The sequence below is a fragment of the Lissotriton helveticus genome, chromosome 8, assembly GCF_964261635.1.
Source record: "Lissotriton helveticus chromosome 8, aLisHel1.1, whole genome shotgun sequence".
Classification (NCBI taxonomy): domain Eukaryota; kingdom Metazoa; phylum Chordata; class Amphibia; order Caudata; family Salamandridae; genus Lissotriton; species Lissotriton helveticus.
This window is the reverse complement of record NC_136069.1, coordinates 1261434853-1261449996: the sequence shown is the minus strand read 5'-3', so window position 1 is coordinate 1261449996 and position 15144 is coordinate 1261434853. Positions and strand designations below refer to the sequence as shown.

At 48.2% G+C, this 15144-nt stretch overlaps 1 protein-coding gene across 1 annotated transcript in view; it reads right to left on the bottom strand.

The window, feature by feature from the left end:
- The window catches only part of UBE3A (ubiquitin protein ligase E3A), a 337766-nt gene that overhangs the window by 60876 nt on the left and 261746 nt on the right, over positions 1–15144 (bottom strand). The window contains exons 8-9 of the mRNA XM_078658239.1: positions 1780–1935; positions 1618–1691 (exon numbers count right to left, since the gene is read on the bottom strand). Of these exons, the coding sequence (XP_078514365.1) occupies positions 1618–1691; positions 1780–1935 (230 nt within the window). The remainder of the gene's footprint in view (positions 1–1617; positions 1692–1779; positions 1936–15144) is intronic.

Genomic DNA, 15144 nt, shown 5'->3' with positions numbered 1-15144 from the left:
GGACAGTCCGTATTTTATCGGCGCCAGAAGCATCGGTGACGGACTGACTTGCTTCGATGTAGGCGTGGTCTTCGACCCGATCGACTTCGATAGTTCCGTGTGCTTGAGGCCTTGCATCGACTCGAGCCGTTGTTGCGCAGCAGGTACGCTCTTGTGCTTCGACGCGGTCTGTTCTTTCGGTCCGAGTTTGGATTTCGGCTCGAAGGCTTTGACTAACATCGGCCTCCTAATTTTCGGATCGATGTTTTTTTGGGCCTCGAGTCCTTTGGAAGAGTCGCCATCTTTGGCGCCGGACATCGACGTCGACGTGAGCGTGATGTGTTTAACTGTAGACACGGGCGTAGTCGATCCGATCTTCGGTTCGACGCCCCCTTTTGACCCTGAGGGATCGAGCACACGTTTTGACTTGGTAGGTTCCGAAGTCGTCGAGCCGATGGTTGCTTTAAACAGTTTCGGTTTCGATTTAGTGTCTTTCTGTTTCTGTTTTGATTTTTCCACTGATTGTGGCCGATCGACCGATGGCTCTTTGGAAATGTTCTTAGTCGGGCCTTGAAGCGGGACTAGAGAACGTGGACGAAGATCTTGGCTAAGGCCTTCCGGCGATGCCTCGACCTGAGCCGTGGAAGAGTCTTTATGGGGCCCCGCTACTGTGGTTGGGCCTAGCTCCTCACTTGAGTCGTCGTCGACGGCTCCGATAGGTTGTACGTTGTCTCCTACCTAGACGATGTCTTCATCATGGACGTAGAGTTCTTCCTCGTCCTCATTGTAGTTGGAGTCTTGCTCCGACGCGGGATCCGAGTGCTGATCAGGATCCTCTTCTTGTACACCCTCCTCGTCGTCACCCCCGAAGATGTTTTCTGGGTCGGGTGCCGACTCCCGCGCCGACTGTCGTGCAGCGCGCCGAAGACAGAGAGTTTTCTTCGATCTGAATTTGGAACAGGCCATGCAGCTGGCCTCGTCGTAATCCGGTGAGAGACATTTATTGCACACCGGGTACACATCGATGTGAGGGTATATCGAGTTGCAAACGGGGCAGCGCTTGAACGGACTCCGTTCCATCGTCGATCATCGAAGGGGCCTTTGGTGTCGAAAGTCAATCTTCCTTCGACGTCCTGTTCTAAGAAATGGAAACAAGTACAAGGCACCGAACGAAAGACAATACCGACGCCCCGAAGGCCTTTTGGCCTTGAGAAAGAGTATCTAATATATAATCCGAACGTGACTTAAGAAGTACATCCGAACCCAATGGCGGAAAAAAACAATCTGAGCATGGAGAGGATGCCCATGCGCACTGTAGTCCAGGGGAGGAGCCACCTATCTCGTGATACTTCGAAGACTCTTCCAGGACAACAATGTGCAATCATCCGGACCCAACACTAGGCGCATAGATATAAATTCAGCAGCCCACATGCCTCGAACATACAGCTTAACAACCCTCTACCATCACCATTTACACCATTTGGATGTTTTATGAATATGCACAACACCTTTGAGTCTAGCTATGTTTATCACTTTGAATTAATTACAATTTGAAAATAGAGTTTAAGGGTTGTGGAACTGTATAAGCATATGTAACAAGGGGGAAAAAGTATTTTTCTCTTCAAACTGTAGGCTTACCTTATAATATGGGAATCTCTGGTATAGCCACCATCATATTCGGTTGTTTCCTCTAGTGCTTGAAAGTCTAGGTTCTTTGAAATAAAAAGATGACACTGATTGTAACATTGCCTGCATGAGCACCTCTCCAAAAATAAAACTGACCGGTTTAATGATGCTTACCCTACTTCCACAGATTAGCAGCTCAATTTCCTCTGGCCTAAATAAATACTTCAGGGGGGACTCATTTGTAACCATATGGAAACCTCTTCGAAAGGCCTTGAATTGCTTTTCTACGGATTTGTTGAGAATATAGTCTGTATAGAGACTGACAAATTCCTGCAAAGAACACACGAAAAAGTAAATGTAGATAAAAAAATAAAATAAAAGCAAAGAACATGAATTCCTTCTTCAACGTTAGAAATGTCACTGAATCTCAATTTTTATAATATATCTTTCATATATTAAGACAGCTCTTCGCAGAAAACCAGATCACGTTTTTAATGCATTTGGAACACATGTCCTTGCATATTTTACCTAGTCAACACTCTTCTCAACAACTTCAACATATTTCTGAAAAGCCACGTGACTACCTGATTCAGTTAAAACATGCATGTGTAACCTGAAAATTTCTGCACTCTAGCATGCCAAAGACCTTGCCGACGATAATTACTTCACCCGCAGACAATAAAGAATAGTGAACGAAAACAGAATGCACCAACTTTGTGCTACTGAAGTCTCCCTTTCACAAATTTTGACCAGCCAAAGCACGAATATTGTATTTTTACAACTAGCCGCACTAGATGTACTACCTTCTATCTCATGTCTCAGACTTCCCCCTAATAAATGAGGATGGTTTTACCTTACTGGGAAGACTGTGCAGATCAGGATTACCTGAATACATTGCTAACCAAGCTTAATAAACAATTATTGATGAATATAAATTATTAATAGAGAACACACCGGAAATAATGCATCACTATGTCTTGGGAAAGTCCAAAGTGAACTGAAATCTGCTACTGTCACTCCTATCCTAAAGTAAACCATGCTGGATCGCACAGAATTGACCAAATATCCTAACTGGCATGTGTGTCCCAATTTCTGGAGAAAGTAATTTATATTCCACATCAGAAATATTTAGAGGTAAATTCTTTTCTCCATCCTCCATGGGTTCGTTTCCGAGTGGGAGGTAGCACTGCCACAGTAGCGGTGGCAGCATTAGATGAACTTAGATTGGCCATCAGATGCAAGTGTGCCTGCAGCTCTAATATTACTGGACCTTTCTGCCACTTTTGACCCCGTAGATTACCACACTTTGCTTCTACGTCTGCTTGGTCTCAGAGTCCAAGGCACAGTGTAGGCCTGGTTTTAGTATTTTTTAATTTCTTGGTATCACAAAGTCACTTTGTTCCCCTTTATAACCATCTCATTGCAGGTTACTTGTAGAGTATTACAGGGGTCTAATCTGACCCGAGTTGTGTTAATCTTTGTGTTCTCACACTAGCCTTTACAATTTAGTCGATTAGTTGTTTACTTTAGCATATGCTGATGGCACACATATTTTACTTTTTCCTTGCAGTTTTATAAAGCGCGAACGTGACACAAAGGTTTTGTGTATCAGAGCACTTTAGCACCAGTTGAGTTACACAAGGACACATACATTTTTTTGTTAGGCACGGGGAGATTAAGTGATTTGTCTAGAATCACAGGATGTTGATAGTCACTGCTGCGACTCGAACCCGGATCTCCAGATTTGAAGTCGACCGCCCTAGTCGCCAGACCACATCCTCTCACCGCTTACGACAGAAAATGACTTAAATGGTGAAAGTCTTTTACACTATTGAGAAATAGGCTGTAACCACGAAAGTTCAACGGGAATACAAGGGAGTCATTCCCCTTCGCTTCAATATTTTGGCAGTCAGTTCTGACCTCCAGTCCCGTTCATGAAAAATATGGGAATACAAATTCACTCCACGCTAAATCTTACTGCTCACCTTGTGGTAGTTTGTGTGGTTTTTTTCCAACTTTGTATATTCCCATCTTCCTCTTTTACACATAAGCTAATGATAAGCAATGCCACAGCCTTGCTGCATGCGGACTGTTGCTATGAACATTTCTTCGATCTTCTGGAAAGCTCTATTTCTTGACTCCATCTGGACCAGAATGCTGCAGAGAGAATGATCACGGGACCACATACCACTAGAACTGCTACACTGCCTTTCTATTAAACAAATAATTTTGTTTAAATACAGGTATCAATGTATAATCCCATACACACTAAGTAACTAGTTATTTACCTGTAGCAATAGTTTTGCAGATTGACTCTTCTAGATTCACAAGCTGTGCATATATTACACCACCTAGGGGTTAGATCCGTAAAATATGTTATTAAAGCCCCTTTTTTGCAATTGTGTGTCTGAAACCAGATTCCCACAGAACAACTAGAGCCCCCTCTTTGAGTGCGCAAGTTATCAGATTAATTTGTTATGCCCCTGGACCGCGTATGGCAGGGATGCATTGCATTTGATAGTTAACATAATGCTAAGGCATCATAGTTACACGTTTTATAAAAGAGGCTCATGTCTTGCATTTGTAAAAAGTTGAAACTTTGTCCGTGTATCTTTTGTATAAAGAGCAATCACAGCATTATATAGTCTGAGTTTTTATTTCATTTGCAGTAGAGTATGCATGACCTTATATTAACCGTCAGCTCTGGCTGCAGTGGGACCTGTATGACATTGTGTACTACCACACTTAATACTATAATACAAGTGAATCTCATTTATTCATGCACCTGCAGCATTGAGATTACAAGGAAAATGTACACTGTTTTTTTTCCTGTAGCAGACTAGCTTTCGTTATTTCGTTTGCGTAGCAGTACCCCTGCGCGTCGGTAGGCGTCGTTTGCGGCTCCGCGGCCGTCGTAGGCCCCGGGATGACGTAGGAGCACTTAGACGCCGCCCTCGCGCGCTGACGTCAGTTCTTATACAGAGCTTTTCCTCGCCAGAAACGCAGAGCTATGATAAAAACCGACACTGGTGCCATGAAACTAGGGCCCTGAAAAGGGATGACCTTAACCCTAGATATCGGTTCGCAGAACGGGGAGGATGGGTGGGGCGGTAAGGAATCGAACTAATGTTTCTTACAGATATATCGTTACCGAAGGTAAGTAACTTGTTCATCTGAAAAAAACACGCTGGTTAGATTCTTTACCTTAGAATAGATACCCAAGCAATACCAACCCTGGTGGTGGTTTTGCGAACCAAGATCACACCAATAAGTCCTGGAGAACGGAACGGCCAAAGAAGCCATCTCTCCGGACTTGGCTGTCCAGGCAGTAGATTTTACTAAACATGTGCAGCGAGGCCTACGTAGCTGCCTGACAGATGTCCTGCAAGGGGACTCCCCGACCCAGAGCAGTAGACGCCACCGTGGCCTGAGTGGAATGGGCCCTCAGCCCAACAGGGAGCTCCTTTTTTGCCAAGGAGTATCAAACCTTGATGCACAAGACGACCCACCGAGAGATGGTTCGTTTGTGCCCCGCCCGTCCCTTCTTCACGCCAACGTAACCAACAAAGAGCTGGTCATCCACCCGGAACTGGCATGTGCGATCCAGATAGAAAGAGAGCGCACGTTTAGGTTCCAGACTGTGGAGCCTCTTCTTCTTTCGAGGGATCCAGAGGCGGAAAGAGGGTGGGCAAGGTGATGGACTGCCCGATGTGGAAGGCTGTGACTGCCTTGGGCAGAAAAGAGGGACGCATTCTTAAAACTACCTTATCCGGATGGGTAGAAAGGAAAGTAGGTTTAGAATAAAGAGCCTGGAGCTCACTCACTTTCCTGGCAGAGGTGATAGCAACCAGGAATGCAGTCTTAAGAGTCAGAAGACGAAGAGAGCAATTGTGAAGTGGCTCGAAGGGAGCGCACATCAAAAAAGTCAGAACCAAGTTCAAGTCCCACTGAGGCATCACGAAAGGAACAGGAGGAAACATGTGAGTGATGCCCTTCAAGAATCTATTTACAACTGGGAACTTGAAAAGAGAAGGCTGATCAGGAAGCCTTAAGAAGGCCGAAATGGCAGAGAGGTAGCACCTGATAGTGCCCAAAGCAGAGCCCTGCTGGGCAAGAAAAAGAAGAAAGAGGAGAACCTCTGAAAGAGGGGCAGAAAGGGGATCCACAGCCTTTGCTGTGCACCATGCCACAAACTTGTTCCACCTGCAGGTCTATACCGTTTTTGTGGAGGGACGCCTGGCTGCCAGAATGACATCACAGACTTCAGGAGGCAAGTCAAATGGCCTCAACTGCCGCCGCTCAATCTCCACGCATGGAGGTGGAGGCTGGACAGGTTCTGGTGGAGGGCCGTCCCCTACTTCTGTGACCGAAGGTCCTCCTGAAGAGGCAGACGAATCGGGGGATCGACTGACATGCTGAGTAGCTCGGGATACCAGTACCTTCGTGCCCAGTCCAGAGCCACAAGGATGACTTGGGCCCGGTCGCGTCTGATCTTCTTCAGCACTCTAGGCAGAAGTGGAATAGGCGGAAAGGCGTACAACAGACCGCAACTCCACTCGCGACGAAAAGCGTCTCCGAGCGAGTGCCGCCTTGGAAATTCCAACGCACAGAACTGATGACATTGCGCATTCTCTTCTGTGGCGAATAGATCTAACCAAGGCTCTCCCCACTGCCGAAAGAGGCCTTGTGCCACGTCAGAGTTCAGACGACATTCGTGATCCATCATGCACCGACGGCTGAGTTCGTCCGCCCTGGCGTTCAAGGAACCTGCCAGGTGTTGAACCAACAGGGTGACGCCCTGGTGTTCCAGCCATTGCCAGAGGCGCAGAGCCTCCTGGCAAAGGGTCCACGACCCCACCCCGCCCTGTTTGTTCAGTACCACATGGCGTTGGTGTTGTCCGTGAACACCTGCACTACACTTCCCCGGACAGAGGGAAGGAATGCCTTCAGTGCAAGCCGGATCGCCCGCAGCTCCAGCAGGTTGATGTGGTGCAGGGACTCCGCCGGAGCCCAGAGTCATCTGATCTCTGCCTCTCCCATGTGCCCCCCCCCCCCAACCCAGGAAGGACGCATACGTCACAACTACGTGCTCCGGTTGGGGAAGGGAGAGGGATCTGCCGCTGACCCAATCGCGGTCCGTGAGCCACCACTGCAACTGCCTCACAGTGCCCTCCGAGATCAGGACATGGTCGGACAGGTTGCCCCGATGCTGGGCCCACTGAAACTTCAGGTCCCACTGCAGAGCCCGCATCCGCCACCTGGCGTGATGCACCAGAAGGATCCAGGAAGCCATCAGCCCCAGAAGCCGCAGCGTCAACCTAGGCTAGACCCGGGATAAAGGCCAAAAGATCGGAATCAGAGCCTGAATATCCCGAACCCGCTGTTCGTGAGGATAAACCCGAAACTGGGCCGAATCCAGAACCGCTCGAATGAAGAGGAGCTTTTGAGAGGGACACAGGTGTGACTTCGGCAGATTGATGGAAAACCCCAGCGAGTGCAGGAGGTCGGCCGTAGTCTGAAGGTGGTTGACGACTGCGTGGGGCGAGCCAGCCTTTAACAACCAGTCGTCGAGGTAGGGGAAGACTGACACCCCTAACCTGCACAGATGAGCTGCGACCACCGCCATCACTTTCGTGAACACCCGTGGGGCGCTGGTAAGGCCAAAGGGGAGCACAGTGAACTGGAAGTGCTTGTGGCCTACCATGAACCGCAGGTAACGCCGGTGGGCCGGCAGGACGGGGATGTGGAAATTTGCGTCCTGCAAGTCCAACGCTACCCTCCAGTCTCCGGGGTCCAGGGCAGCTAAGACCTGAGCCAGAGTCAGCATCTTGAACTTCTCCTTCCGGAGGAAGCCGTTGACGTTCCGTAGGTCCAAGATAGGGCGTAGGCCCCCATTGCCCTTCTTGGGAACCAGAAAGTAGTGGGAACAGCAACCACATCCTACTTCTGGCCCAGGAACGCACTCACTGGCCCCCCCTGGGCCTGACACTCATAAGCTTAGGCAGGCGGTGCTTAAAAACTGGCACTTGCTAGAAGGTCTAGAATGTCCCTTCCCGCGCCCGATTTTTGCATACAAAAAGAATCAGAGTGTGGGACAACAAATCGTGAGAGCAGATCTTACAAAGGCTCAACCGAAGCATGATTTGCGTGCACTATGGGACATGAAACCATTAGAAGGGCACCATCGGTGCGGTAATTGTGTCTCTTGTGGCAGCACTATTGAAGGCACCGAGTTTGAACATCAAGGAACCAAATGGAAACATCTTGGTTTCTCAAATTGTAAAACGAAACACGTAATTTAAGCTATCATCTGCCCATGTTCCAAGATTTACATAGGCAAAACAAATCAGCAGGCCAATCTCCGAATAGGCCAACACAGGTCAAGGATTAAAAACAAAATTCCTACAGCCCCGGTGGTCGAACATTTCACTGAAATGTCCCACAATGAGAATGATTTTAGGTGGACCGTCCTATACACAATGAGCCACGTAAAGCGCCCTGCTGACATTGATAAGATGCTACTCGAGAAGGAAGCATACCTCATTTTGAAATTTAACTGTACAATAACTGGCTTGAACAATATGTCAGAATTGTCAAGAATTTGAGACTTTGCGACATACTGCTAGGTTGTCACTACCAAGACGATTCTTCGTCGATAACAACTAGACAATACTGACCCTCTGATTTAGGTCTGTATCTAATTGCCAGAATGCGTGGCTGTAGTGAAACGAGTTGGCATCCTGCCAAATTTAAATGTGGGTACCGACAGATCAACACTGTTTTTTCAATCAAACAACCTGTTTATAGTTTATCACACTCAAAATCCCATAATGCATCAACCCAAATAGCGGTCTCCTTTTTAACTTGGGTAAAATGGCCGCCGCTGTCACAAACGAACAGCAACTGATTGAGGAGTACTGTCCGTATACAGCAGAAGCAGACCGCTCGTAAAGGTATGTAATGCAGGCGACTGCGCGCTGTAGACGTTTGCAATTTCCTCCTGCACATCGCGCGTCAACTCAAAACGCGTTGTATCTCTTGAGAGGACTACGGACTAGGGGCCGTGGTTTGGGGGCGCGAGGCGGCACCCTGTTTGGCTAAGTTACAGGTACGAGAATGATCGCGTTAGAAGTAGAAGCTTGTCATTTTGGCATTCTTGTAAAGAATTATGCACTGATGAGTGTAATGCCCATACAGGTATACGTGAAACCTTTGACGGAAAGACAACGTTTGCCCACACTGGTGCACACTACAGGTACGATATATACATTTCTGTGTATAAGTATCCTAATCTTGATCAAGGCATTTCAGGTTATGACAAACGGGTCATGTTTTTTTAAATAGGATCGAAGGCAAGAAAAGATATTCCTCCGCCCCTCCTTATATTGCAAGATCGTCTATATTAAGGTATGATCTCCTTGAGTATCTTGCTTTAGGTTTTGCAATGCCCATGACTATGCATTGTAAACACGGACAATGTCTTTGTTCATTCCCGGGACTATTTTTGTGTGAAAGTGTCCCCTGTTGATACCTGAAATAAGGACTGAGTCCATGAATAGAAACCACTACAGGTCAACTCCTTAGAAACATAGAGGTACAATTATTTGCTTTTTAACCAAACGGTGTTACCTTTGAGAAGAGGCAAACAGGCTGTATTAAAACGCTGTTTTTTACATCCCAATAGAGAAATAACAGAGCCCTGATGATAGTTTGGAAATTTTTGGCCCGAACTTGAAACGCGTCGGCAAATCCAGCAAGAGCTAATTACAACATTTAGTGTGCCTCAAAACAAAAATTGTCACATGTTTCTATGCTCTTGCAATTGAATTGGCTCTCTTCATGAAAATATGTTTTTCTATCATGAAATGATTTAATATATTGCAAAACTGTGATACTGCAATGTGTATTGTTTGTTGGATGTAACACTTGATGTTTTTCTCTTTTTCATAATTTTGAAGTACGTCTTGTTAATTGTTTAGAAATTTTTTGTAATTTTTTGATTGTGTATTCTGTCTTTGTCATGCAAAAACTTTTTAAATAGTTTCCAAAAAAAAGGTATAAATAAATATACTGGACTAGATTTAATGGTATTGTTTATTTAGTCTTCCAATATAAATTCATTGAGGAAAGGGGGCAATTTTGTTTATGTACAACCCTTGGCCAAGAGGGCAGACACTTCCTCTTGCAGAAGTTGCAAGTGATCCCCCGACACGCGGTGGTACTGCGGTGGCATGGCTGGAGGTGTCGCCTCGAAGGGGAGGGAGTAGCCCCTTCGGACGATTTGCAGCACCCACCTGTCCGAAGTGATGGTGCGCCAGTGGAGGAGGTGATGGCGGACCCTGCCCCCCACTGGCGTTAAATGGGCCTGAAAGCTCCGATTAGGAGGGCTTTGAGGCGGATGCTGCGGGGGTGGATGTGGACTGGCCGCGCCGTTGTCCCCTGGCACCGCCACGGCGGTTACCACGTCCGCGCTGGATGTTAGTCTGCGGCCCGTGGCTGGCAGGATGTGAGGGGGCGCCCCTTCCTTGGCCACGAAAGGAGCGAAATGCAGACTGCTGCTGACGCTGGCCCGAGAGGCCCTAGGACTTGGCCGTATCCCTGGAGTCCTTGAAGCGTTCAAGCGCATGATCTGCCTTGCCACCAAAGAGGTGGCTGCCATCAAACGGCATGTCCATGATGGTGTTCTGGACATCAGCCGTCCTCCATCTCCTGATATTCAGGAGAAAAGGATGGAGCTGGATCAAAGAAGAATGGGTCTTCAGCCGGCGTCTAATGCGGCGTCGGTCGATGCCGGATCCGGACCGAGGGAGGGATCAGGGGCGGTGTTGTGTGGGGACGGCGCCGAGGGTGACACCTGGGGGTCGACGCCCGCGGGGTCGTGATGTCGACCAGCGGCGACCCGGATCCAGCGGGAATCTGCGGCGTCGGGACCGGAGTCGCCGACGGCGCCGGAGCCAAAGGCCCCGGCCAGCTTGGACTCCCAGTCGGGGCCGCGGAACCAGACAGAGGAGAGAGGGACCTCATGGCCAGGAGCAAGGCCTCGATCTCCTCCGGCGTCGCGTTCAGCCCAGGGACGGGCAGGTATGGAGCTGGCCGCGGTGCCTGTGGCACCGACGGAGCCGCGGGGGCGGTGTCGCCCGAACCCCCGTCCGCATCTCGCGAGCGTCGGGGGGGGGGGCGGGTGGGAGGAGTCGGAGTCGGAAGAGCGATGTCCCTCTTCGACTTCTTGTGCCTCTTACCTGAGGACTTGGAGCCCGACGAATGGTGACGACTCGTCGAGCATCGATGACTGTGGCCCCGCGACCGGTCCCTCGACCCCCCTCCTGGACCGAGACCTTGAGCGGCGCGGGGCAGACTGCCGGAGCTCGAGGCGCTTACGGGACTGCTCCCGTCTAGCTTTCGACGTCAAGGCCCGGAAGTTGGGGCACGACCGGTCGTCGTGGTCGGCCTCAAGGCAATACAGGCACCGGCGGTGGGGATCAGTAACCAACATCAGTCGGCTGCAGTCGGTACAGGGCTTAAACCCGGGCATCCCTACCGGCACCGAGAGTCGTGAAGACTCGAGAAGGGATCAAAAATGATCAAAAAAGTTTAGTCAAAAAGTGACTAATGTGATGCTTTCTCCGGACCTGCGCTTGCTGGCGCGGAAAAAAGAAGAACTGACGTCAGCGCGCAAGGGCGGCGTCTAAGTACTTGAACGTTATCCCGGCGCCAACAATGCCGACGACGGAGACGGAGCTGCAAAGGACACCTACCGCTGCGCAGGGGTACTGCTACGGAAAATTTTCCTGATCCAGTCTGACGCCTGGGGGTTATTCTAAGGTAAGGAATCTAACTAACGTGTTTCTTTCAGATTTTTCAGACACTCACCCCCAGTCACAGACCTGGGTTGAATCCAACATCGTTCTTTAGCTCACTTCAGCAACCCAGTTTGGACCCAGCCATATGCAAAGCAGTCTTGACCTTGTGTCTCATGGGAACAGTCCAGCCCGAACTGTCAAGCCAGGTATTCCCTGGACCAGAAACAAGCATCCGGTGACAAGTTTCAGGGTAATACTACTCATCAGCCAGGCTAACTTGAATCCAGTGGCAAAGTGAGCAAGGAACCCATGTCTGGGCATACCCTGCCAACTTAGGGCGAACAAAGCAAACACAAGGAAATGGACGGAGCGCTGAAACTTTTCAGACACTCACCTCAGTCACAGATCTGGGTTGAATCCATCATCGTTCTTTAACTCACTTCGCCACCCCAGTTCTGACCGAGCTATATGCAAATCAGCCTTGACCTGGCCTGGCAGTTCGGGCTAGACTGTTCCCATGAGGCACAGGGTGAAGACTGATTTTCATATGGGTGAATCCAAACAGGGGTGGCGAAGTGAGCTAAAGAACGATGATGGATTCAACCCAGATCTGTGACTGAGGTGAGTGTCTGAAATGTTTCAGCACTCCGTCCATCATCTCCTTGCGTTTGCTTTGGTTAAAATATACAACCATAAAAGTACATTACAAATTGCTGTAGATATAATTGCAAGAGTACACAGAATTAAGCCATGTTGTCAAGTATCAAACGCTAGAGCGTAATGATGGATATAGCGTTCAAGTAGTGACAGCAATGAGGAAGGCCACTTTCCATGAGAGAAATTGTAACAGACAGTTGGCTCAAAGTGTGGACCCATGAGTCTTGAAAGCACAATGTTCAGATTCCAAACAGGTGCAGGAGATACCCTGGGTGGTATAACTCTAAGGCCTTCCATAAATGCTTTAATTACTGAGATCTTGAACAAAGATAGATGCTGTCTGTTTTGCAAATTTGCGGCTACTACTGCAAAATGCAATCAAATGGAAGAGTAGGCTAGACCAGCACGCTAGACCAGCACGCTGCAGATACAAAAGGTAACAAATAATATTTTGGATAGAGATATCTAGTGGATCAATATTGTTGCTGTTACAATATAAATCAAATCTTTTCCATTTTGCTGCATAACATGCTCTGGTGGTAGGCTTTCTTGCTTCTTAAAGAATAGTCATACACTGTGGTGGCAAGTTTAAGTATCCAAACTCTGACCACAGGAGCCAAATCGCTAGATTGAGCTCCTTGGGGTTTGGGTGTTCAACTTCTCTATGGTTCGGAGTGAGAAGGCTGGAATTGAAATGCAGCTTTTGATGTGGGACTATTGTTAGTTCCAAGATTGTGGTGAACCATGGTTGATGGGCCTAAGTGTGAGCCACTAAAATCAGCGTGAGGGATGTTTCCCTGAGCCTCCGAACCGGAAATGCAAGGAGAGGGAGAGGCGGAAAAGCGTAGGCAAATATCCCTTACCAATTCATCTAAAGGGCATTGCCTTTGGATAGTGGGTGTGGAAACCTGAAGGTTTGGCCATTTTGAGTTGTCTACTGTGGTGAAGAGATTTAATTGTGGGAATCCCCATTGTTGAAAGTATGGAAGGAGAACTTGGGGATGAAGTTCCCACTTGTGTATTTGTTGCTGCCTCCTGCTGAGGAGGTCGGCAGTTTGATTGTTCACTCCTGGGAGGTGTTCTACCAGAAGATTCATTTTGTGATAGATTTCCCAACGCCAAATGGTCTGGAGAGGCGTGACAGTTGCAGAGTGTGTGCCCTTCCCTGTTCTTGTACATAGTACATAGCTGTCGTATTGTCCATGCGGACTAGGATAACTAACTCTATGAGGTGGGACTGAAAAGCTTGCAGTGCTAGATACACAGCTAAAAGCTCTAGATAACTGATGTGAAGAGTTTTGTACTGGTCGTCCCAAAGACCTTGAATTGTGAAATTGCGGAGATGGGCTCCCCATCCTGTGGGAGATACGTCTGCTGTTCGCACAATGTGTGAAACAGGCTCAATGAGTGTTGTGTGTTCCATCACTGCAGAGAGCGATGAGTGATGGTCTACCAACACTAGATCTGTTAATTGACATCGAGACCGATTCAACTGACGTGCTTAGCATTCTTGTAGAAGATGCATGGGTAATCTTGCATGAGGCACTGTTGCAATGCATGATGCAATCCTTTTTAACAGTTGCATGAAGTCCTGACGGCTAAATATTGATTGGTCTGAAACTGTAGTAGCATAGTGAATATTGCGAATTCTGGCTGCACTTGGAGGCTAGAGCTGTACAAGTGTTTATAGTGTCTCCCAGATAGGACTGCATTTGTGAAGGCTGAAGATAAGACTTCTGCGCATTGACCGTGAAACCCAATTGGTGGAGGTCTAATGTAGTCCGACTGTGTAGTAAACACTTTTGGTGTGTGATGGCTGTGATGAGCCGGTTGTCTAGGTATGGGAGGACATGAATCTGTTGTCTTCTGAGAGGTGCTGTTACTTCTGCTAGACATTTTGTGAACACTCTGGGAGCCGTAGTTACTTCGAATGGGAGTACTTTGAACTGATCGCGTTTTCCAGCCATCACAAATTTCAGATATTTGCGATGTGCTGGGTGAACCGGAAGGTGGAAGTATGCGTCTTTTAAGCCCAGTGCGGACATAAAATTGCTTTGCTGTAGAAGTGGAAGCACTTGTTGAAGCATGACCATGCAGAAGTGTTCTGATTGTATGTAGTGGTTTAACGTCCTTAAGTCTAAAATTGATCTCAAGAAGTTGAAGTTAAAAGCATTTATAGAGCGCGCTAACACCAGGCGGTTTCATGGAGCTATGACCAGACTTAGAAGGAAAAGGATAAAGGTAAAGGAAGAGCTTGGGCAGTTATTGTGAAGGGAAAGCTAAAGTAAAAAGATGAGTTTTGAGAGCTTTCCGGAAATGCATATAGTTGGTTAGGGACCGGTTAGAGAAAGGGAGGGCGTTCCAGAAGGTGGGGGCAAGGGTGGAGAGCCGCCGTGTTTTTTCCTCTTAAAACGAGGGACCACCAGAAGGGCTTGGGTAGAGGAGCGAAGGTTTCTATTGGGGAGATAGGGCCGAATTTTTGAATTGACAAACCCAGGGGCAGTGCCTGCAAGGGCCATGAAGGTGAGGCAGCCCAGCTTGAAAAGGGAACGTTGAGAGATGGGGAGCCAGTGAAGGGATTTAAGAAGAGGGGGGACACGATGATATTTAGGAAGCTGGTATATCAGGCCGCCTGATTCTGAATGAGTTGAAGGCGCCGGAGCTCGTACGCCGGAATCCCTACGAAGAGGCCATTGCCATAGTCCAAGTGGGAAACGATCATGGCCATGACAATGAGCTTAAGGGCCCCAACAGAAAAGAAGCGAGAAATTTTTCGGATGATACGTAGGGACAGGAAGCAGGATGAGACAACGGCGCTGATCTGAGGGCGCATAGTCAGATCTTGGCTGACTAAGATACCCAGGGTTTTTGCTTTGGCAGATGGGGAAGGAGGGGGACCAAGTGCAGGGGGCCAAAACGCAGGAGACCAAGGACTAGGAAGGCTGCCAGTGAGTATCAGTTCTGTCCGGATTTAATTTGAGCTGGTTGGAATTCATCCAGTCGAATATGAAGGTAAGAACAGAACAAAGGTTAGACCTGGAGTCGTGAGAGGGGGAAAGATTGAAAATGAGTTGGTGGTCGT